The 24,939-nt window shown below is 43.1% G+C and overlaps 1 protein-coding gene across 1 annotated transcript; it reads left to right on the plus strand.

The window, feature by feature from the left end:
- Positions 1-200: 200 nt before the first annotated feature.
- LOC136332113 (zinc finger protein 791-like) lies at positions 201-23,841 on the plus strand. Its single transcript, XM_066271407.1, has 4 exons — positions 201-334; positions 17,474-17,600; positions 17,796-17,856; positions 19,389-23,841. The coding sequence occupies exons 1-4, from the start codon at positions 332-334 to the stop codon at positions 21,040-21,042; spliced, it is 1,845 nt and encodes a 614-aa protein (XP_066127504.1). The 5' UTR covers positions 201-331; the 3' UTR covers positions 21,043-23,841.
- The last annotated feature ends 1,098 nt before the right edge of the window (positions 23,842-24,939 follow it).

Raw genomic sequence — 24,939 nt, forward strand, 5'->3', positions numbered from 1 at the left:
AGTAGTCTGACAGCTTTGTGGTTAAAGGACAGAGATTTAGATCCACTGCTAAGACAAGGTCGGCTCAAAGACGTGACCTCCAACCTGCTGTCACTCGGCGGGAGAGGGCGGGACCTTGTGACTGTCCAATCAGGGGAGTCGCCAGTAACGTACGTGAGGGCGGTGCTCTGATGACGGTGTGTGTGTTCATAGCTTCTCTCTCCATCCGGGCCAGATCATTTCTCGCTACCTAGAAAGGCCTCAGGTAGCTCCGCTTCATACTCTGTCGCCGTGAACTGCACTTGCCGCAGGAGTCATAGAGTGTACGACAGGGAACTTCAGAAGTTGAAAAATGGTAAGTGTGTGAACCATCTGTGGGAAGATACAGAAGGAGGGGTTGGTGGAGCCAGTGTGGCTGGACCTGGCCTCCCGTGGACACTCCAGAGTTTGGGGACGCAAGTCCTCCAGCTGCGCGGCAGGCAGCGTGGGGGCTGGGGCAGCAGCTGCAACCCCCCGGGTGTGTTCTTCGGTCACCGTGCACATGCGTCTCCCCCATAATGTTCAGTGATCACGAGGAGGGTCATCAGGAGACAGTCATGACTCGATCTCCAGGAGTCGTGCGTGGAAAGAGATGTGGTCTGTGGTGCCCAGTCCCTCCTTTCTTCCCAGGGGAACCCGTTTTCTCCTGAGTTTTACAAATGTTTGGGAAGCAGGGCCTCAAATTTACGACCCTGTCCCCTCAGCCTAGAGTCTTACACCTTACTGGTACTAGCAGTGAATCCCTAAATTTTCAGATCTTTCTCCGCATTTTCAAACGCCATGTTATTAACTGTTTGTCCTCCCCAGTGCATTTCACATTACGCAGTATTTTCATTGTTTCTCATTTCCCTACACAGCCATGGACGGTTCTCTGTTTACATATTTACCTTTTTGACTGTGGATGTTTTATGTAAGAGGATATCCACCTGGAACTGTGCTGTGTGAAAAGCCTGTGCCTGTCCCCATAGGATCTTTATGGGCACAGACATCCTATGGGTGTCCCTGTTGGAAAACTTTCTTGGGTGATCTGTCCTTTTATCACAGTTCCAGGTCAAGCACTGGTTGTCTCTGAGTTTGGTTTTAGTCACTTTAATTCTCCATTTTTCAGTAAATGTAAATTATTTAATCAGTAGATCTCGAAAGACTGTACAAAATATTTCCAAAGAAGAGGTGAATTCCAGAAAAAATTTAAAATGCCATTATTACATCTATTTGTTAAAATTTTTGTTAACTTTTTTCTTCCATGAGCAGGGGTAGAAACATTCTGAGATTTGTTCTTTTGGTTGATTTCAAATGCAGTATCCTGGCTTAGACTTGCACCACTGAGAAGACTGTTCAATATGATCGTTTTCTAGTTACTTGCCATGGAAATAATAATTAACATTTATTTTCTGAAAGGAATAGTTATTTGCAGATTTTCTTGTTGAAGCAGAAGTGTTCTCCAGATTTGAGTGATTTTACTGGATTGTTCAGACACTGGATTTGTGTATTTAAAATATCAGTGGTGGTGCAGAGCAAATGGGTGGAAAGCAGAAGCCTCCAAGCTAAGGTCAGTGTCTCCAAGCTAAGGCCCCCTGAGCCTGAAAGGGAAGTATTGTAGTTGTTTTTTTCATTTTGTGACAGAGACAGACAGAAAGAATGGGAGAAGCATCAAGTCTTCGTTGTGGAACCTTAGTTGTTCATTGGTTGCTTTCTCATATGTGCCCTTGGAGGGGGGTGCCTCCAGCAGGGAGGGTCACCCCTTGCTTAAGACAGGGACCACTGCGTCATGTTTGTGATCCCATGCTCAAGCCAGTGACCTCAGGGTCTTGAACCTGGGTCCTCTAGGTCCTAGTCCAATGCTCTATCCACTGCACCACCGCCTGGTCAGGCCTGAAAAGAAAGTATTTGAGGGCCCCGTTGTTTTTCCTGGAGAGCTTCCCCCTGCAGGTGTCTTTCTGCTCACAGCCACCAAGGAAGGAGGCTTTATGCTGAGAAGATACAGTCCTGTAAAGGGTGGGGGGGAATGGGCGTGGCAGGGTGGTGGTATCCTTTATAAGATTGTAACTGTGATTTCCTTGGGCCAGTATCTAGATATAAGCTTGAGCATTGTATCCACAGTGTAGTGCATTCAGAGTAATTTTGTGTTCATTGAGAGAGGCTGTGTAGATCAGTCTGTCTTCTAAAGTTGGGTTTGACCCTGGGCTTGCCTGGTCAAGGCACATATGGGAGTTGATGCTTCCAGCTCCTCCCCCCTTCTCTCTCTGTCTCTCCTCTCTCTCTCTGTCTCTCCCTCTCCTCTCTAAAATAAATAAATAAATAAAAAAGAAATAAAGATTTTAAAGTTGGGTTTGGGAATTTGGGAATTTGGGGGTGGGAGGGAGAACCTTAAATTGAATCTGGCTAAAAGTTTCTGTGAAAGTTAAAGCCTGAGAGAGGATGCCTTTCCATCACCTCGGGAGAGGGGTGTGTGGAGCTCCCAGAGAAGATCATCCCTTTGGTTGCTCAGGTGCCCCCCAAACCTCCATCATTGGGACTGGCCCACTTTAATAAGAGCTGTATCCCAACAGGGGGAGTGCCAACTGACTGCAAGCTTGAGGATGTGGGGTTTTTTTAAACTGTGGGAAAACAGGCAGCTTATCTCACCTGAAGATTTGCATTTCTTTCTTTGGATCCTTGTAATATTGCATATTGAAGCTCTGAACCCTAGTTTTCCTTAGCACTTTGTGATACTATTTTCTGGGTGAGTGTGTGTGTTTTTTCAGCAAGAGGTTCTCAAAATATGAGATGGCTGTGTTTGTGCTCTCAGATAGATTTTACATTTTAGGTCAGTGTTTGTATGTGTTTGTCCCTAGAAAGCTTTGAAATTTTAAATGCTATAATATAGCTTAGGCATAAGGGAAATGAATTGCTATTATAATTAATAGAAGGAAAACTACTCAAACTTATATAACTCTTTGAAAATTCTGATACATCTAATGGATTAGGCCCAAATAAAATTATAATATGCTTTTATTCCTGAAATAATGCCCCAGTGTGATATATAAGGAGAAACTATAATGACTCTCGTTATTTTGGTTAGAAAGAGATTTGAGATGGCTTTTTTGTTGTTGTTGCTTTTGTTGTTTGTTTGGGGGGGTTTTTTGGCTTAAACTTTTATAAGCATTAGTGATTAAAGGATTAAATTTTAGGATGGTTTCCTGGTGTTGAATAGAAAAAAATTGAATAAATTTAAAACTAAATTTTAAAAAGCTAAATAACTTAGAGACTACTAAATAGAAAATATGGTTTATATAAATTATTCTGCTTTTTTTTTTCACTAGAGAGAGACAGGAAAGGAGATGAGAAGCATCAGCTCCTAGTTGCATCACTTTAGTTGTTCACTGATTGCTTCTCATACATGCCTAGGTGGGGCGGGGTGGAGGACAACTTCAGCCGAGCCAGTGACCCCTTGCTCAAGCCAACAACCGTGGGGTCGTGTGAATGATCCCACGCTCAAGTTGGCAACCCCATGCTCAAGCTAGTGAGCCTGCACTCAGGCTGGTGACCTCAGGGCTTCAAACCTTGGACCTCAGTGTCCCCGAACAACACTCTATTCACTACGCCACCACTGGTCAGGCTACTCACCTTATTTTTTAGAATAATGCATGCAGCAGCTAGCAAAAGTCTGTAAGATAATGTTTAAAAATCAATTCACTGCCAGAACACCCTGATTCCCCCCACAGCTCTTGGGTCAGCCACCCCAATAACCAATGTTGAATTTCTTGAGCATACTGTTAGTGTTTCTTTATAGCAAGCAGTTGGTCCCCACATTTCTTTTTTGTTGTTGTTTTTTTTTTGTTTGTTTGTTTTGTTTTTGTTTTTTTGTACTTTTCTGAAGCTGGAAACGGGGAGAGACAGTCAGACAGACTCCCGCATGCGCCCGACTGGGATCCACCCGGTACGCCCACCAGGGGCAACGCTCTGCCCACCAGGGGGCGATGCTCTGCCCCTCCGGGGCGTCGCTCTGCTGCGACCAGAGCCACTCCAGCGCCTGGGGCAGAGGCCAAGGAGCCATCCCCAGCGCCCGGGCCATCTTTGCTCCAATGGAGCCTTGGCTGCGGGAGGGGAAGAGAGAGACAGAGAGGAAGGAGGGGGTGAGGGTGGAGAAGCAAATGGGCGCTTCTCCTATATGCCCTGGCCGGGAATCGAACCCGGGTCCCCCGCACGCCAGGCCGACGCTCTACCGCTGAGCCAACCGGCCAGGGCCCATTTCTTGCTCTCTGACTGCTGAAGCCTCCCCATCCCTCTGCAACGTAGCCTCCCACCTGGACAAACTGATGAAAAAGTCTGAGTGGTCTCTCCTCTAGAGATAGCGGGCAACCCAGCTCACATAAGCCTCTGTCCCTGGACAAGGATCCTGGCCCCACCCACTACTCCAGGGAAGGCCCGGGCCAGGCTCCATGCTTTGCTTTCTGAAGCCATCTCAGAGCTGCTTGAGAGGGCACCCCACCCTCTTGAGACTTCAACTATGTGACCATAGGGCCCTTCCTACCACTCAGAGGAATGTGTGTGTGCCCATGCGCACCAAAGTCATCACTCTCAAGGGAACAGTCCCTCTGCAGGTGACCATAACAGTTGGTGCCATGAGCAGCATGTCCTGACAAGACACCCCAGTGGATCTGTGTTCTCTTGCTCTGACCTGCCATACTGCCCGATGGCAGCCCTCACTGGACATACATACCTAGGTGGGGCGGGAGCTGGTGCTGTGAGCTGTGCTGCCCCATGTGGCATTGCTGAGCCTGCCAAATTTTAGTACAATGTTCAGGTGACTAGAATTGTCAGTTTCAAGAACCCCAAGGCCATTTGGAAGCAGGCGTTTGGGATCAGGACTTTCATTAATTCATCCTGAGTTTGTGTCTTTGTTGAGATTTATCTATTAGAGTGACACAGCTGTGACAGAGGCTGAGTTGACCCCCATGTATAGGGCTCAAGTGGGAGAGAGAGTCTATACAAGAGGTAGACCCATCAGGTCGTAGCTCCTGAAAGAACAGTTATTTAAAGAGAGAAAGAAAAGAGAGGGGAAAGGCAGCCAGTAGGTGCAGGCTCACCCACACTCTTTTGTTCCCACACTCCTAATTCCAAAGGGATTCCACTAAATTTAAGCAAGATACCCCCGATAATGTTAGGGATTGTTACTGAATATAATATAGATAACAAATAGGGATGTTTCACCTTAACCATTGGGGCACTATGGTCTTACCTAATTTCTCCATGGTGATAACACCCATTTTCTTAAAGCATACCACAGCCAACAGGGCAGGTTTGAAACCAGTTAGTTATAAGTTAAATTGTAATTTAACTTTGGCACTTTAAAATAATATTAACAAATGGGACCCACAATCCTTAACCCCAGTTAAATTCATAGGGTTTAATGTACATGAAACAGGGCCTTGAAAGATAGAAAACCACTGTACAACTATTTAATGAAGAAGTGAGTGTCCCCTCTGCTTTGCCTTTAAATAGCTGAACTTGACTCTTTTTTTTAAGATAGATGGTTTGAATTTAACTTGATAGAATAAATTTCTAAATAAGCTTAACATACTTAAAGATCGTGTGTTGACTGGTAGAAGAGCAGTCTTTAACTGCATTGATTATATTTATAGTAACTGGATAACTTAGTAACTTTCTATTAGAATCATAAATATTTATTATCTTATTTGAGTATAGTTGGCAAAGGTGATATTTTAGTTGGCCCGTTCTTCAAGAAAGAATGACACCTCACAGGGATTATTGCAGCCTTGAGGCTGTGGTCGAACCAAGTAAGCTTGTATTCTCAGTCTCCAACATTATAGCAGTTACTGCCTCCATCCACTCAGCAACCAGTAAATATCCTGTCATCACACATTTGACTGTTTCTTCTGCTCAGACCTGTCAGCAGCCTCTGAGCTGCGCTGGCCTTCACCTCTGAAGGGACACATACACCTTTACCTGATTGCCCTCAGGGAACCTCAGCACCGTGTCAGCACCCACAGTCCCTGCAGGCAGGATCTGCACTGTACCCACCTTGCTTCAGAAGCACAGGTATGACATGACACTAATGACATCCTCCTCTGAGGGTGTTAAGGATATAGAAAGAGACAAAAAGAGCTCATAAAAATGCGAGAGGACATTGCTACAAAAATGAGATGAGGCCCTAGTACCTCATTTAAATTCCTAAAAAGTATTGGGTAATCTGGGTCCTGCTCCATCGTTGACATGGTAGAGAAACAGCTGTTGTCCCTCCCAGTGCCCACTACATTGTCTAGATTCTTTTGGTGTTCTGGAGGCAACATATTCCTTGTTTACATATTTTACATGTGTCCATTTATGTTATTTGCAAACTGCCCACCTTGAATGGTAGGCACCCTACAACAAAACCAGAAGGTCCTGGATTTTGTCAAGTTGCCATACAACAGGCAGTCCGCTAGTGCCATCACTTTCACAGCGGAGGATTCAGTGACCTGCCATGCCTCCTGGAGTTACCCACAATGAATCTGACTGTAGGCTTCTGATGCAGGAAACTGCCCTGGGCTCCAAGCTGTATGCCATTAGAGCAGTTATCTCTACTGGTAGAACTATCCTTTAAATAGCCTGGAGCATGTGGCTATTATGCTACTCATTATGCCCTGGGACCTGTAAAGATCACCCCAAGAACTTGTTGTTAAGGTCCCAAAAGGCTGAAAATTGATATTGATATTCTGGGAGGAAAGGTCAGGCTTTCCTATCAGGCTTTCCTGTCCTGTCCCTCCTTTGGGGAGGGGAGGGTATGTTATAAAGTACCGCACCCCAGATTCTGAAAGGCACTGTGCCTCATTTCATCGAGTTCACATAGAGACACCCAGTCCAGATGAATTTTGAACAGTTTTATTAAAGGAGATTTATTAATATGCCGGCCACATATGGCTAACACAGGGCATCTGCAAGCCCAAATCGTGCAATCCCAAAAATAGTTCAGGGGCTGTTTATATACCCTTGATCACACACAGGCGGGGAGAGCATGATGTCATGGTCCAAGCTGGCAACATTTGTTGAGGGGATACACAGAAACAGTAAGAGTTTCAAGGTTACACAAAGACATTTACAAATCTTTCAGGGTTCCTCTTTCCTCACTAGCCTAGAGGTTATTTTACCCTCAAGATTCCAGGAAGGGGGAGGAATGCAAGATGGTATGTAAATTCTGCCTCCTATTGAAAGAGAAGTTTCTAGGTTAACCTTTATTTTAGATTTAAAACTGAATGACCCATTGTTCTTGCAAGCCAGAAACTTCTACATTCTTCTCCCTCCCCTCCCCACAGAAGGGACAGGACAGGAAATCCTGATAGGAAAGCCTGACCTTTCCTCCCAGAATATCAATATCAATTTTCAGCTTTTTAGTACCTTACAACAGTGGTCCCCAACCCCCGGGCCGCGGACCACTACCGGTCCGGTCCGTGGGCCATTTGGTACCGATCCGTAGAGAAAGAATAAATAACATTATTTCCATTTTATTTATATTTAAGTCTGAACGATGTTTTATTTTTTTTATTTTTTTTTATTTTTTATTTTTTTGTATTTTTCTGAAGCTGGAAACGGAGATAGACAGTCAGACAGACTCCCGCATGCGCCCAACCGGGATCCACCTGGCACGCCCACCAGGGGGCGACGCTCTGCCCACCAGGGGGCGATGCTCTGCCCCTCCAGGGCGTCCCGACAAGAGCCACTCTAGCGCCTGGGGCAGAGGCCAAGGAGCCATCCCCAGCGCCCGGGCCATCTTTGCTCCAATGGAGCCTCTGCTGCGGGAGGAAGACTCACTCTCGACGCTTGTCTCAGTCGCGTGATACATTTATCCGTCCCACCCTAAAGGCTGGTCCGTGAAAATATTTTCTGACATTAAACCGGTCCATGGCCCAAAAAAGGTTGGGGACCACTGCCTTACAACAAACTCAGCTCTGTTATGGAGACCCCTTAAGACAAGATACAGCTAAACCTGTGTTCTCTGGCAGACCCTACTGACAGGAGAGCATGGCCTCCCCTCTCCTCAGTACCTTACCAGGTGCCACAGAGCTGAAAGAGGTAATCCCTTTCCCAGACCTCTTAGCTTCCCCGCAAGCTCCTGAGGATTCCCTGAGTAAAAGGAATGATAGTTCAGACTTCAAGGATGACATCACCTCATTCATACATGATGGAGCACAGGCAGAGTTACTGCTTTTATCCCTGAATTGGAACATCTTTTTAAAGAACCCTTCAAGGGTCCACACAGCTGAGCACACATCAGGCAGTGATCTTGGCACTGAGCAGCAACAGGCTTCACCGTGTCTACACAATCTTGGATGATTGCCTAGGAGTTGCCCTTTTGTGGTAAAAGACTTCAGGGGCTGTTTTGCCTCAGTTTTCCACAAAATAAGGGTAACATCTGTCTCTACATAGACTAAGGTCACAATGTGAGGCCTCACCAGGATAACTCCTCCATGTAGAAGTTCTAGACACTACTGATAGTAACAAAGTGTAAAGCCAGTAGTCAGGGCCACTATCACAGCAGCCTGGCCCATGCAGGTTCGCATTGGATTCGGACAGTCGGTAAAGAAACAACGGAGCCAAAAACTGATGGGCCATCATCTTTAATCCTAGCTTGCACCCAGCGGGCAAGTAAAAACACACACTGGGCACCAAAACCCACTCACGTTCAGTGCTCACAAAGCTACTGACTGTAAGGACCAAACGAGCTATTCAGGTAATTTCTCTTCTTATTGCTTTAGAAAATCTCTACAAAAGTAGATCTAGGGACAGGGGGACTAGCCACACTGCCCTGTCTTATTCCTATTTTCGCTTGCGCTCTCTCTCTCTCTCTCTCTCTCTCTCTGAAGCCCAGCGAATTCGTAAACATGGAATCAGTGGTTTCACACAAACTGGGCATCTTACTATTGCCTTTCATTAGTTCACTCACACTCCTATTTACTTTTCTAACTTTTAAACCCTGCCTCTTACATTTGTTCACTAGTTTCTTACAGAACTGCATGCAGACCTTCGTGAATCAGAAAATTGGAAAATCTACCTAACCCTACACATCAACCCTGATACCTGCCCTCGTGAAACAGAAAAATCTGAAACCCTATATTAGCAAACCTCCTAAATTCTATCTTTCAACCTCTACAGGTCCCCTCACCCTAAAGCTCTCCTGTATCCTTGAAGAACTAGGAGAATAAATAACATTCACCTCTTAATGCTTCTCAGTCTTTTTACCCTTCACATAGTAAGAGGACAAGACCGCTGGGTCTTCTTGGCTGAAGAAGAGCCTACAAACGGACATGAAACATTTCTTTTAGCTCAAGCTAACTGCTCTCTCCAGGGCTGCCAGGAAAAAATATCTCTGACTTTACCATGGAAGAACTTTCACACACACACACCCCTATACAGCCCTCCTTATCTCTGCATTGCTAATCTCCAAATACTTGCCTCTTTCTTTATTAAGTTCATACAGGTCGGGATGAAAGAAATCTCTAGGATTACCTACATCAAATGCTCCTACACTCCTATTCCCCAGTACCCCAAGGAGAACTTCATGAGGGAAATATCAAATAGGTAGGAATGACAGCAGGAAGAAGCCGCCCCTCAGCCCGAGAAGTTCCCTCCTGAATGTTCTCCAAACCCCCCCCCCTTCCTTTTCAACCACACATACACAGTCCTTCTAAAAACTTACACCAATAGGTTCCCTGTCTCCTAAAATCTCCACATGTCCTCCCATTCGAGAGGAACCAGACCAACCTCCTCATGAAGCTCATCCAGGAGACCATGTATCACCATGTCACTCTGTCCACTTGGCACTAGCAGCAAGCAACTAACAATTATTACCTCGCAAAATTTTTTTTACTTCCTCAGGTTTTCAGAGACGTCGCCTGGTTCAGACCTCACAGCATGGAAATTGACGACCTCCTTAACTGGATGAGAGACTTGGCTTGGCAAGGTTCCCTTCTCGAGTTCTCTCCAGAAGAAGCAATAATTTTTCAACTTTTTCTCCTCTTTCTCCTCATCACCCCTTACCATATATTATAAAATTAATAACTACCTTCCTTTTATATGTAACCACAGAGTTGAGAAATGATAGATTTGTAAATTCCAAACTGCCCTCTTGATGTTCTGCTTATCTGTCAGACCTCACCCTTACTGACTATCGCCCCTGAAACAAAGGAATTCCAAAAAGCTGAGAAGCCGCCCCAAGGAGGGGCTCCGGACACACCAGGACTTTTGATTCAACAACCACATGCTCCAAGCCCCCAAGGAGGAGCATTCTGGACATACCAGGACTTTTGCCTCAGTATCCCCTCAGGCTCTCCCAAACACTATATAACTCGCCCCTAGTCTGTAACCTGCGCTCTTCTTCCCCGGGAGAAGTGCCCGGCAGGGTTCCTTTCTTCCTTTCAATAAAGCCTGTTACTCTGGTCCTTCGGACTCCCATGGATTCCAACACTGACTTATCCGAGTTTCCTAGAATCAAAGGTTTCTAGCTCACCAGCTTATTCACCTCTGTTCCCCATCTCCTTCCTTCTCCCTGCACAAACTGGCTTCTCACTCAACACTCGCCATCTTGACTGCTTCTCCTGGCCTCCTCCACATGGCCTCTCTCTGCTCTCTCCTCTAATGATAATCTCAGGAACTAAGAGCAAGCTCCTGTTCTGCCCCCATTTTATAGTGTAGAAATCAAAACCTTTAATCCAATATACAAAATAGGGAAGTCTCGGATACAAAGTCACTTATCAGAGACATGATGGGATTGCACCACCCCACATCAAAAAGGGTGGGAAACCCTGACCAGGCAGTGGCTCAGTGGATAGAGTGCCAGACTGGGATGCCAAGGACCCAGGTTCGAGACCCCAAGGTCGCCAGCCTGAGCTCGGGCTCATCTGGTTTGAGCAAAGCTCATCAGCTTGGACCCAAGGTCTCTGGCTCAAGCAAGGGGTTACTCGGTCTGCTGAAGGCCCACGGTCAAGGCACATATGAGAAAGCAATCAATGAGCAACTAAGGTGTCGCAACGAAAAACTGATGATTGATGCTTCTCATCTCTCTCCGTTCCTGTCTGTCTGTCCCTATCTATCCCTCTTTCTGACTATCTGTAAAAAAAGGGGGGGGGGTGGGAAAGGCTTAGTCCTAAAACCAAGCAGCAGGCTACAAGTATCCTGCCTGCCCACAGCCCGCCCCCAACACACATTAATATCACCTGGGTGATGGGTTTCCATGTGGGCAGCGCCATCTTTAACAAAGTGAGCATAATATATTTTATCTGCCCAACACAAAGGAACTTATTTTACTTCTCAGAATATACAGTGCAGAGCTCAAAAAAAGTTCTCATTGGAAGTTTCTCCTCTCTTCCAAGTCTCAGGATGCAGGCCTCATAGAACATGACAGATTGAAATAACTTCAAGTCAGTTGAATGAAAGACAGCTTCTTTGAGCCATCAGTCATCAGTAGTGTATGTCTTTTTTTTTTTTCTTTTTAGACTTGGCTTTTCTTTACAGCAATTTTAGGTTTACAGAAAAAAGATCAGAATGTACAGAGTTCCCACATAACCCCTCTGCTCCACATAGTTTGCCCTATTTTTTATTATATCTTGTATTAAGTGTTATACAGTCTCTGGGCATTGGCTAATATAAAATGATGTGTGTTCGTCTTTTCTGCATTGTCTAGACAACTTTCACTGCTCTAAAAATAACCTGTGCCCGACCTATTCATTGATTCCTCCCTCCCACCCCCAAATCCCTGGACCCCAAAGATCTGTCACTGCCTCATAGTCCACAACTATGCTTGGAATCATAAGTGTGTAGCTCTGTTATATAGGCTGTTTCACTTAGCAACATGACTTTAAAAGTCTCTTCATGTCTTTTTTGGCATGATATGTCACTTCTTTTTATCACTCAATATATTATCTTATGGATATTCCAGTGATTAATTTTCCATTCGCCTATTGGAGGATATCTTTGTTACTTGTAACTCTTGGTGTAGTCATGAATAAACTTTTATAAACATTCATGTGCTAAGTTTTCAACATATTTGGAAAAATAAGGAGCATGATTGCTTGAATATAGCATAAGAATAGGTTTAGTTTATTAAGAAACTGCTTCAGGCTCTGCATGGATAGAGTGTTGGCTCAGTGTGTAGATGTCCCGGGTTTGATCCCTGGTCAGGGCACAAATGAGAAGCAACCATCTGCCTCTCTTCCCCCCTCCCCCTCCCTCTCCCCCTTCTCTCTCTCTTCATCTCTCACAGCCAGTGGCTTCATTGGTTCGCACGTGGGCTCCAGGCGCTGATAATAGCTTGGTTGGTCTGAGCAGCATCAGCCTCAGGTGCAGAGGATAGCTCTGTTGATTCAAGCATCGACCCCAGAAAGGGGTTGCAGGGTGGATCCTGGTCAGGGCACATGCAGGTGTCTGTCTATCTCCCCTCCTTTCCCTTGAAATAAGGGCAGAGGGAGACCCTGGCCAGTGGCTCAGTGGATAGAGTGTGGGCCTGTCATGTGGACTTCTGGGATCAGTCCCCGGTCAAGGTACACATGAGAAGGAACCATATGCTTCCCCCGCTCCTCCTTCTCTCCCTCTTCCTCTCCTGCAGCCAGTGGCTTAGTTGGTCCAAGCATCAGCCTCAGGTGCTGAGGATAGCGAGAGAGATAGACAGAGAGAGACAGATAGGGACAGGCAGGAAGGGAGAGAGATAAGCATCAGTTCTTCGTTTAGGCACCTTAGTTGTTCATTGATTGCTTCCTCATATGTGCCTTGACCAGGGGTTACAGCAAGCCAGTGACCCCTTGCTCAAGCCAGCAACCATGGGGTCATGTCTGTGATCCCACACTCAAGCCAGCAACCTCACATTCAAGCTGGATGAGCCCTCATTCAAGCCAGTGACCTTGGGGTATTGAACCTAGGTCCTCTGTGTCCCACGGCAACACTCTACCCACTGTACCACCGCCTGGTCAGGCCTGTGCCCCATTTTCTTGATGAGCAGAACCCTGGCTGTCAGTTAAGGGCCCTGCTAATTCCCTTCCTTTCCCCCAACACCTTGCACCCATTGTAGAGGCAGGTCACTTCCCCCTCTCCTGGCCTGGGCTCATCCCCAGGTGGCTCCCAGATGACCATCCTCAGGCACCATCTTTCCCATTTGCTCTAGATTGATACTTTTGTCTCCCACCCAGCCTGGTGCAGGGTGTGGGAGATCCCTAGGGAGCTCAGGGCTGAGCTTAGGGAAGTTTGTGAGGGGGTTTGTTACTGGACAGGGGACCTGGCCCTTCGGGTCTGCCTAGGACCAGCCAGTATATGTGAGTTTTTTACTTCATGCTGGAAAAATTTCACAACACTTCAGGTGATTTTAAAGCTGGGACAGTGAGACAAAGAAGGGCCTAGAATAGAAGAAGTGATAGGGAGCCTAGATGGGGCTGACTTGGAAGTCAAAGAAAAAGGGGTCTTGGAGACTGCTCCCCTTGTTGCAAGTCTTGTAAGGACCCTTAGATTTTGGGAACTACAGGCCTGTGGGGTAAGAACGGGAGAAAGGGGGAGGAAAAGAAGGGAGAGTACCTTGTTATTCTTGATCTTACCAGGAAAGCATCTGATCTCTCACCATTAAGTAAGATGTCAACTCCAAGTTTTTTGTTAGAGGGGATTTCTTAAGAAGAAGGAGTGCTCTCTATTCCTAGTTTGCTACTGTAAATAGATTTGGAATTTTGTCAAATGCTTTTACAAAATTCCCCTCCCCTTCCTCACTCTTGATGTTAATAATTTCTTTTTTCCTTTTTTCTTAGCTTGTATAGCTGTTTCTCGATTTTATTAATCTTTACAAAAAACCAACTCTTGGTTGCATGGATTTTTCATGATTTCCTGTGATCTCATTGATTTCTTAGTTTTTATTTTTATTCTTGTGCTTACTTTAATTTGCTCTTTTTCTGGCTTTGTAACTTAGAGGCTTGGATAACCCACAGACTTGTTTTTCAAGTGTATGTCCTCACTACTCGTAAGTTTCCCTGCTGCATTCCACAAATTTTGGTAAATTGTATTTTCATTTTTGTTTAATTCAAAATAACTTTTCATTGCTTTTGAAACAACTTCTCTTATTCATGAGTTATTTAAGGGTATGTTGTTTAATCTCCCAAGTATTTAAGGTTTTTCCAGTCTTTCTGTAAGTGGTTTCTACATGAATGCCTTTTGGTCTGAGAGCATATTTTGTATGGTTTCTGTCCTTTCAAATGCATAAGGTGTGTTTTATGTTAGAATGTGTTCTGTCTGTGACACTTTTCCTTGTGAACTTGAGAATGTATAATGCTGCTGTTACTTGATGAGTTCCACAGTTTTCAGTTAATCCAGTTGTTTGAGGGTGCAAACCAATCAGCTGTGGCTTCTGTTTTCTTTCTGCTGGTCCTGGTCATTATTAATAGAAAGGTGTTGAGCCTGACCAGGAGGTTGCATAGTAGATAGAGCATCGGACTGGGACAGAGGGCCCAGGTTCGAAACACCAAGGTCACTGGCTTGAGTGAGGGCTTATCCGGCTTGAGCACAGACTCACCAGCTTGAGTTCATGGTCGCTGGCTTGAGCCCAAAGGTCGCGGCTTGAGCAAGGGGTTGCTCACTCTGCTGTAGCCCCCAGTCAAGGCACATACGAGAAAGCAATTAAGGTGCTGCAATGAAGAATTCATGTTTCTCATCTCTCTCCCTTCCTGTCTATTCTTATCTATCCCTCTCTCTGTATCTCTCTCTGTATCTCTCTCTCACACACACACACACACACACAAAATAGAGGGTGTTGAGGTCTCTAGTACAGTAGTGAATTCATCTGTTTCTCTTTGCAGTTCTATCCATTTTTCCCTGGTGTGTTATGCCACTTCATGTTATGCACCTAAGCTCTAAGGAATGCTGTGCCTTAAAGATTTGACCCCTTTATCATTTTGTAATGCCCCTCTTTATCCCTGTGCTTTGTCTGCAAACACATGCCAGCTAGCTTTTAGTGATAGCATGGTACATCTTTCTCCATCCCTCAGTTTCACTCTATCTGTCTTTATTGTTAACATGGCTTTATTCTAGACAACATATAATTGGGAGTTATTTTTTTTTGTCCACTATGACAGTATCTTCCAATTGTTGTATTTAGAACATTTACTTTGTTTTTCATTGATTTGAGAAAGGGGGAAAGGGAGAGAAAGAAAAGCATCAACTCATTTCACTCAGTTGTTCCATTTAGTTGTGCACTCATTGATTGCTTCTCATACAAACCCTGACCGGGGGCACTGGGTGAACACTTTATCCACTGAGCCACCCAGCCAGAACTAGAACATTGACCTTTTTTTAAAATTTTCCATTGATTTGAGAGAAGGAGGAGAGAGCATCAACTCACTGTTCTACTTAATTGTTCCATTTAGTTGTATACTCATTGATTGCTTTTCATAGGTGCCCTGACCAGGGATCAAACCCATGGCCTTGGCCTACTGGGACCATGATTTATCCACTAAGCCACATGGCCAAGGTGAACATTTACCTTTAAAATGATTGTTGATATAGTTGGATTAATAGCTACCATAGGCCTGACCTGTGGTGGCGCAGTGGATAAAGTGTCAGCCTGGAACACTGAGGTGGCCAGTTTGAAACACTGAACTTGCTTAGTCAAGGCACATATGGGAGTTGATGCTTCCTGCTCCTCCCCCCTTCTCTCTCTCTCTCTCTCTTTCTCCTCACTAAAATAAATAAATTTTTAAAAAGTATTTTAATAGTACTATAATTTGTGATGTTTTATTTGAGATCCTTGTTCTTAGCTTCTCTTTTGTCTTTCACTTTTCTCTGCCTACTCTGGCTTACAGCATTTTACCTGATTTTATGTCATCTTCTCTCTTAGTATATCAGTTTCGGGGTTTTTCTACTTTTTTATTAGTTACCCTTGAATTTGCAGTATATAGTTACAGTTAACCCAAGTCCTCTTTCAAGTAACACTAAACCACTTCACTGGTTATATAGATTACTCATAATAGAGTATTTCCAATTCTTCTCTCCCTGTACCTTATTACTTCATCATTGTTCATTTCACTTATGTATAAGCTATAATTACTAATCACTTTGTTGCTAATATTATTTTGAACAAAGTGTTATCTTTCAAACTAAGAATTTTTTAAGGTGATGTTATTTTCTCTTCATTGATTCCTTCTCCCTTTCTTCATTATTTTCCTCCCTTTTGAAGAATTTTCTTTTAACATTTCTTGCATTATTGGTAACAAATTTCCTCAATATTTGTCTCAGAAATTTCTCCATAACTTTTTTTTTTTTTTGTATTTTTCTGAAGCTGGAAACGGGAGAGACAGTCAGACAGACTCCCGCATGCGCCTGACCGGGATCCACCCGGCAAGCCCACCAGGGGCGGGACGCTCTGCCCATCAGGGGGCGATGCTCTGCCCCTCCGGGGCGTCACTCTGCCGCGACCAGAGCCACTCTAGCGCCTGGGGCAGAGGCCAAGGAGTCATCCCCAGCGCCCGGGCCATCTTTGCTCCAAGGAGCCTCAGCTGCGGGAGGGGAAGAGAGAGACAGAGAGGAAGGAGGGGGTGGTGGAGAAGCAAATGGGCACTTCTCCTATGTGCCCTGGCCGGGAATCGAACCCGGGTCCCCCGCACGCCAGGCCGACGCTCTACCGCTGAGCCAACCGGCCAGGGCCTCCATAACTTTTGAAGAATAATTTATTCAACACAAAATTTTAGTTTGGTTGTTTTATTTTTCTGTCAACACTTTAAATATTTTATTCTACCCTCTTCTTGACTGCATTATTTGAGACAAAAAGATCTGATTTAAATCTTGTCATTGTTTATCAATAGCTAAAATGTGTTTTCCCCTGGGCTACTTTCAAGATTAAGTCTTTTAGTATGCTGTGTAATTTTCTTGTTGTTTTTGGAAACCAGACATGATGTACTGAGAAGAAACCTGGTAAATAGGCCTTTAGTGTGAGGTTTTAAATTTATCTGACTAGGGCTCAGCCTGTGTTTACTGTTCTGTACCTGTAAGTATCAGAAGCTACATCCATTGTCCTTTTCTTTCTTATGTCATCTTTGGGGTTCTCTAGAGGCTTCTCAAATAAGGTCTGAAATGTGTGGTTCTTTCTGTGTATTCCTGTAATTAGAGCTGACCCCAAGCACTGGTTTCCATGCCCACCAAGAAGTGGTGATTTTCTGTTCTGTTCCTTAACCAAATGGTAAATTCTACCATCAGAATTACTGTGGGGAGGGCAGCATTTTCTCTATTCCTTGCATGTAGACATCAGTGAGTTAATGATCTTTTTCAGAGACCATTGTTTAGGGGAAATTATGGGCCTGAAAGATTCATGATGCTATTAAATTTATAAGGAATTAGATATGTATAGTGAATAAGAATTCTGAGGGCCAAGTCATGGAATAAACATTTTGAAATCACAGAATCATATATGAACTTCTTATATACCTATCTTCCTGTATAAATATGTGGAATGTTTTAGGATTCAGTGGTCTTTGAAGATGTGGCTGTAAACTTCACCCTGGAAGAGTGGGCTCTGCTGGATCCTTCACAGAAGAAACTTTACAAAGATGTGATGCGGGAAACCTTGAGGAACCTGGCCACAGTAGGTGAGGGTGACAACATTCCTTCATTTAGCCACTTAGAGAACAGTGTTTCTTGCCTATCAACATTGTTCTCTGATTTGGAACGAGAAAGAGAATACTTTGGCAAATAAACCAGGCATGGCCAGGGCTCATCATAGACCTATAATGTAATACTTCGTCTGTAACTTTATTTTTTATTTTCCTGGGTTTGCATTTTAGGAAGAAAAGGAGAAGACCATAACTTTGAAGATCAGTACAAAAACCAGGGAAAAAATCAAAGGTAAGTTATAGTCACAACAGAAATTGGTGTCCAACAAGGGGATCTTTGATAGTCATGAAAATTTAAAAATAAGTATACATTCCTCAAAAAATTAAGAAAGGCACTGCCTTATGACCCAGAAATTCTACTTTTGGGTGTATATTTGAAGAAACCTGAAACCATAATTCAAAAGAATATATGTACCCCCATGTTCCTTTATAATAAACCATTATTTATAATAGCCAAGGTATGGAAGAAACCCAGATGCACATCAATAAACAAGTGGAAAAAAAGTGCCTGACCAGGTGGTGGTGCAGTGGATAGAGCGTCAGACTGGGACATTGAGGACCCAGGTTTGAAACTCCGAGGTCCCCGGCTTGAGCACAGGCTCACCAGCTTAAGCATGGGGTTGCTGGCTTGAGCATAGAATCATAGACATGACCCCATGGTCACTGGCTTGAGCCCAAATGTTGCTGTCTTGAGCCCAAATGTCGCTGTCTTGAGCAAGGGGTCACTTGCTCTGCTGTAGCTCCCCCCTCCCCCCCATCAAGGTACATATGAGAAAGCAATCAATGAACAACTAAGGTGTTGTAATGAAAAATTGATGCTTCTAATTTCTCTCCCTTCCTGTCTGTCTGTCCCTGTCTGTCCCTCTTTCTCTCTCTCTCTCTTTATCTCTATCTCAAAAAAAAAGTTATACATATGTACAATGGAATACTACTCAACTATTAAAAAAAAGAACGAAAAAAAAAAAAAGAATGAAATCTTACCTTTTGCAACAGCATGGATGGACCTGAAGATTATTATGCTAAGTGAAATAAGTCAGATAGAGAAATACAAATACCATATGATTTCACTTATATGTGCAATCTAAAGAACAAAATAAATAAGTGAAATAAAAACTCACAGATACAGAGAACAGACTGACGGCTGCCAGAGGGGAGAGGCATTGGGGGCTGGGTGAGAAAGGTGAAGGGACTAAGAAGTACAAATTGGTGGTTACAGGACAGTCATGGGGATGTAAAGTACAGCATGGGGAATAGAGTCAATAATATTCTAATAACTATGTTTGATGCCAGGTAGGTACTTGAAATATCAGGAGGACCACTTTTTAAAGTATATGATTGTCTAACCACTATGCTGTACACCTGAAACTAATACAACATAATACTGTATGTAAGCTGTAACTGAAAAATAAAAATAAAATAATAAAAACAAGCAGACACAAACAGCCCAGCTTCAAATTTATTTCATTTTGGAAATTTTTTACCCAAAATGTTTTTTTAATTGTGACATAGACGTTCAGTATTTCCAAAATAGTTCACTTGGAAACATTATTCAGAGCTCCATATGTGAACATCACTACTATGATAATAGCTATGGTCAAATCTTCTTTCAGAGCATTCATTTTTATCCAGTTTCAAACAATTCGACCAGGGCAGAAAAATCGACACTTTCCCTATAAATTATAAATTCATAATTCTAATGTTTACAAATAAATATACGTCATTAATAAAGAAATCATTAATCATGTACTCCTGATTTTTTTATAGATGTCATATGGTAGAGAGACTCTGTGAAAGTAAAGAAGGTAGTCAATATGGAGGAAACTTCAGCCATATTTCAAATCTTAATCTGAACAAGAAAACTTCTACTAAAGTAAAACCATGGGAGTGCAGTGTGTGTGGAAAAGTCTTCATGAGTCGTTCATCCCTTAATAGGCACGTGAGAGCTCACATTGCACCCAAATCATGCAAGTATCAGGAACATGGAAAGAAACCTTATAAATGTAAAATGTGTGGGAAAGCCTTCAGTTACCTCCAGCCTTTCCAGAAACATGAAAGAAATCACAGTATAGAGAAATCCTATAAATGTAAGGAATGTGGGAAATCCTTTAGATATCGCCAGTCTGTTCGCAAACATGAACGGACTCACACTGGAGAGACACCCTATCAATGTAAACAATGTGGGAAAGCCTTTAGATATCATCAAACCTTCCAAACACATGAAAGAACTCACACAGGAGAGAAACCCTATGAATGTAAGCAGTGTGGGAAAGCCCTCAGTTGTCCCAGTTCCTATCGAAGTCATGAAAGAACTCACACTGGAGAAAAACCCTATCAATGTAAAAAGTGTGGGAAAGCCTTCAGTTGCCCCAGTTCTCTTCGAAAACATGAAAGAACTCACACTGGAGAGAAACCCTATGACTGTAAGGAATGTGGGAAAGCCTTTATTTCTCTCGGAAGTTTTCAAAGACACATGATAACACACACTGGAGATGGACCTTATAAGTGTAAGGAGTGTGGAAAAGCATTCAATTGTCCCAGTTCGTATCGAATACATGAGAGATCTCACACTGGAGAAAAACCCTATGAATGTAAGCAATGTGGTAGAGCCTTCAGTTGTTCCAGCTCCTTTAGAACACATGAAAGAACTCACACTGGAGAGAAACCGTATCAATGTAAAGAATGTGGGAAAGCTTTCCATTGGCTCACCACTTTTCAAGTCCATGTGAGAACTCACACTGGAGAGAAACCTTATATATGTAAGTTATGTGGTAAAGCCCTCAGTTGTCCCACTTCTTTTCGAAGACATGAAAGGACTCACAGAGCAGAGAAGCCCTATGAATGCAAACTGTGTAGGAAAACCTTTAGTTCTACTCTGGGTTTGCAAATACATGTAAGAACTCACACTGGAGAGAAACCCTATAAATGTGAGGAATGTGGGAAAGCATTTGTATCTCTCACAAGCTTTCGAAGACACATGATGACACACACTGGAGATGGGCCTTATAAATGTAAGGAGTGTGGGAAAGCCTTTAATTGTCCTAGTTCCTTTCGAATACATGAAAGAACTCACACAGGAGAGAAACCCTATGAGTGTAAAACATGTGGGAAAGCCTTCAGTTGTTCCAGTTATATTCAAATACATGAAAGAACTCACACTGGAGAGAAACCCTATGAATGTAAGGAATGTGGGAAAGCCTTCAATTATCGCACAACCTTTCGAGGTCACTTGCGCGTGCACACTGGAGAGAAACCATATAAATGTGAAGCATGTGGGAAAGCCTTTAGTCGACCCAGTTCATATAGGAGCCATGAAAGAATTCACACTGGAGAGAAACTTCTTCAGTGTAAGCATTGCGGGAAAGCCTTCAATTGGCCCACATCCTTACATAAACATGTCATGAGAATGCACACTGGGTAAATTATAACTGATAAATATGGAAAGTTTTCACTCTTTACAAATAAACTAAAAGTTATGTGAAACCTCTACTAGAGAAAATGGCTATAAATTGAAGTAGTATGGGAAGGCCTGATGCAAATTAATTCACATGTAACACTTCAGAAAATTTGAAACATGAAAATGTTTTAAAAGCTACAAATATATTCTTTATCAGCAGCTCATTCTGAAACTCAATGTATGGACTATAAATTCTACTAATTAGTAATAACTTTTGCAAATGAAAAATAAGACAATTCTGTAAGTACTCTTTAAGCAGTAGTACATAAGCTTTTAGTAGGCAATGTTTTTCCTTAAATCAGCTTACACAATTTTTGTCTTCCCATTTTGAAGTCTGTTGGATCCATGGGTGAGTTGAAATATATACTTGTAATATTTATTTGTAGAATTAATTTCTGTATAGATTTTCATTGTAAGTTAAGAGGAATAATGACACTTCAATGTTTGTTAGCATTTTCCTTTTGGCTTCCTGTGGCAAGTACTGGATATTCTGTATCCATTGTAAATATTCTTTCTTTCTTATGAGAAAAGCTTTCAGAGCCTTACTAATTTTGTGTACTTATAGTTGGCATAAATTTGTAAATATGCAGTTTATCAGAGTATAATCTCACTTGAATTACTATTTATATCTTTTCCCTTGACTCTGTCATTCTGTCTGACTGTGATTTGGGTAACAGACTTGACCTTAAGAAGAGCAACCTAGGCCTGACCAGGCGGTGGCTCAGTGGATAGAGCGTCGGACTGGGATGCGGAGGACCCAGGTTCGAGACCCCAAGGTTGCCAGCTTGAGCGTGGGCTCATCTGGTTTGGGCAGAGGCTCACCAGCTTGGACCCAGGGTCACTGGTTTGAGCAAGGGGTTGCTCGGTCTGCTGTAGCCCCTGGGTCAGGGCATATATGAGAAAGCAATCAATGAATAACTAAAGTACCGCAATGAAGAATTGATGCTTCTCATCTCCCTCTCTCTTCCTGTCTGTCTGTCCCTATCTACCCCTCTCTCTGAGTCTCTCTCTGTCAAATAAAAAAAAAGTTTAAAAAAAAAAAAAGAAGAGCAACCTAGCCTGACCAGGCGGTGGTGCAGTGGATAGAGCATCGGACTGGGATGCAGAGGACCCAGGTTCGAGACTCCGAGGTCGCCAGCCTGAGTGTGGGCTCATCTGGTTTGAGCAAAGCTCACCAGCTTGGACCCAAGGTCGCTGGCTCGAACAAGGGGTTACTCTGTCTGCTGAAGGCCCACAGTCAAGGCACATATGAGAAAGCAATCAATGAACAACTAAGACTAAGGTGTCGCAACAAAAAACTGATGATTGATGCTTCTCATCTCTCTCCGTTCCTGTCTGTCTGTCCTTATCTATCCCTCTCTCTGACTCTCTCTCTGTCTCTGAAAAAAAAAAAAAAGCAACCTGTATTGACATCAACTTTGAACTTACAAAACAACCTTAAAATGTTTACAAGTATAATTATTTTAGACTTAAAGTCACAAGTTCAATATCTTTGCACCAAAGCAACATTTTCCCCTCATCAATTCATTAAAATCCTCCTGCAGTACTCTGCTGTCACCATTTGAGGTATCTTTTACCCATAATACAGTTAGAATGATTATATGATATCACTAAAGTCAACCAGTGGTGTCACCATCCTTCTTTTTATCTTGAGCATCTACTCTGTGCCTTGAGCCAGACACTAGAAATACAACAGTGGACATACCTAAAGTGATCGCTGCTCTCACAGTGCTTCATCTATGAGATTAAATAAAACCACATTTCTAACTACTTTCCTAAGTGGTTTTAACACTTAAACTGATTCATTTTTGTAATAACATTATCTTTGATAGACCAATAAGCCTTTATCTTTGCCCCCAAAAAGTAAGAGACCTGTGACAGGAAATAAAATATAGAATCGCACCGGTTTAAAACCCTGGGCTCACCTAGTCAAGGCACGTATGGGAGTTGATGCTTCCTGCTCCTTCCCCCCCCCTTCTCTCTGTGTGTGCCTGTCTCTCCTCTCTGAAATGAATAAATAAAAAAGAGAGAGAAAATATAGAATTGGAGATGGCTTTCCTGAAATATGTTATGTCAACATGAGTTATGTTGTGACCTACATTTTCTGTTCCTTATGTGGTTCCATGTTGAAATTCACTAATAACCTCACTTGCACGAGACTTGGAAGGCCTTAGTTTTGAATCACAGAGCACAGAGAGATGCATAGATAGATGTTTCGTGTATACCTGCTTCCCACCCATCTTCCCCTAATTCTTTGTCCTGCCAGTCCAGGGTACCCTCAGCACCGCCACACTACATGACTTTTCTCAGAGCTGTAGGTTTCCACTGCTGCCTCCACGAGATCCACAGCAAAGATCTGCCAGTTTGGATTTTCCCAGAAGCCCTCGTGTCCAGCAAGAAACAAATTTAGACTGTCATGCTCGAGCCTATTCTCTGAAACGTTGACTCCCCTCTTCTCCAGATTATATTTGTATCAGGTCTAATCTGTGATAGATACGTGAATTCCAAACTGCCCTCCTGATGTTCCACTTATCTGTCAGACCTCACCCTTACTAGACTATTGCCCTAGAGGAATTCCAAGAAGCTGGCAAGCCCCGCAAGCAGGAGCATTCTAGACATACCAGAACTTTTGCCTCAGTATCCCCTCAGGCTCTCCCAAACACTATATAACTCGCCCCTAGTCTGTAACCGGTGCTCTTCTCCCCAGGAGAAGTGCCCGGCAGGGTTCCTTTCTTCCTTTCAATAAAGCCTATTACTCTGGTATTTCGGACTCCCATAGATTCCAACAATCTAGTAAACACTTTGTTCTGTTAATATTGCTAGTGACTATGTGGTCCTGATTCCACCAAAACAGCTACAGTGGTGCCATCAGAAAGAACTTCATGGAGTCGGTACCTCTGCTCCGTGTGCAGTGACTGCTCTGACACAGTCTTTCCCTGTGAGAGGTGGCACCTTCCTCATTTGAGACAGACTGTAGGTATTTCCAGTTACAGCTGAGCATAAGTCCTGAATATCTTTTTAGTTATGTTTGTATGTGGTTTAAAACAGTTCATTTTTGTCAAATGCTTCTATAGGTGTTCCTTAGAAATGTTTTATTAACTGTTACAGTTTGTTTACCAGTAAATATTATCTTTTCCACTTCCTGTTAGGATATATTAATTAAAACGTCCCATTGGAATTGTGGATTTTTAGATCAATTTTGTGACTTTTGTCAAGTTAATCATACATCTTGAATCAGCATTATCATGTATTTCTTCCTTGGGCAAGTTTTATTTTTTATTTTCCTATAGTTAAAAATGTCTGTGATTAAACTACCCTCTCATTAATTCCTAATTAAAAACTTATATCATGGTTTTGTTGTGCCTTTTTGCCCAAAATTGTAGGATCACACCTATACTCAGAGTGGTGTAATGACTTAGATGAGGATGACTACAAACCATAAATGGTCATGGGCTGCATCAGTAAGAGAAGGCTCAAAAAGTCTTACACAATTTGGGCTTGTGTTAAGTGATGGGATTGGTATTCAAGAAAGGAAAATGTTCCTGTGAATGGATACTGTGAGGTATCCATTCTGTCTTTGGTAATCATAATATACTTCTCACAAAAATTAGGGGATATTTCAAAATGAATATGAAGCAAAAAAGTCCCCTAATTTTTGTGAGCAGTATAGTTCTTACCTAAACATGAAGTATTCCCTATGTTTTTTTAGACACTTTTTCATATAAAGTCCCTCAGTTAAAAAATACAAAGTCAAGCCCTGACCAGGATAGCTTGGTTGGTTGGAGCATCATCCCAGAGCGCAGTTTGCTGGTTCTATCCCCTAGTCAAGGTACATTCGGGAGGAGCTTGATGTTCCTGTCT

Source organism: Saccopteryx bilineata, chromosome 1 (genome assembly GCF_036850765.1).
Source record: "Saccopteryx bilineata isolate mSacBil1 chromosome 1, mSacBil1_pri_phased_curated, whole genome shotgun sequence".
Taxonomy (NCBI): Eukaryota; Metazoa; Chordata; class Mammalia; order Chiroptera; family Emballonuridae; genus Saccopteryx; species Saccopteryx bilineata.

Bases quoted from the DNA above. Each gene is read 5' to 3' on its own strand.
- LOC136332113 (XM_066271407.1), top strand. The intron at 17,601-17,795 runs GTGAGGGTGACA...TTTGCATTTTAG, and splicing joins GAGGAACCTGGCCACAGTAG to GAAGAAAAGGAGAAGACCAT. The intron at 17,857-19,388 runs GTAAGTTATAGT...ATTTTTTTATAG, and splicing joins AACCAGGGAAAAAATCAAAG to ATGTCATATGGTAGAGAGAC.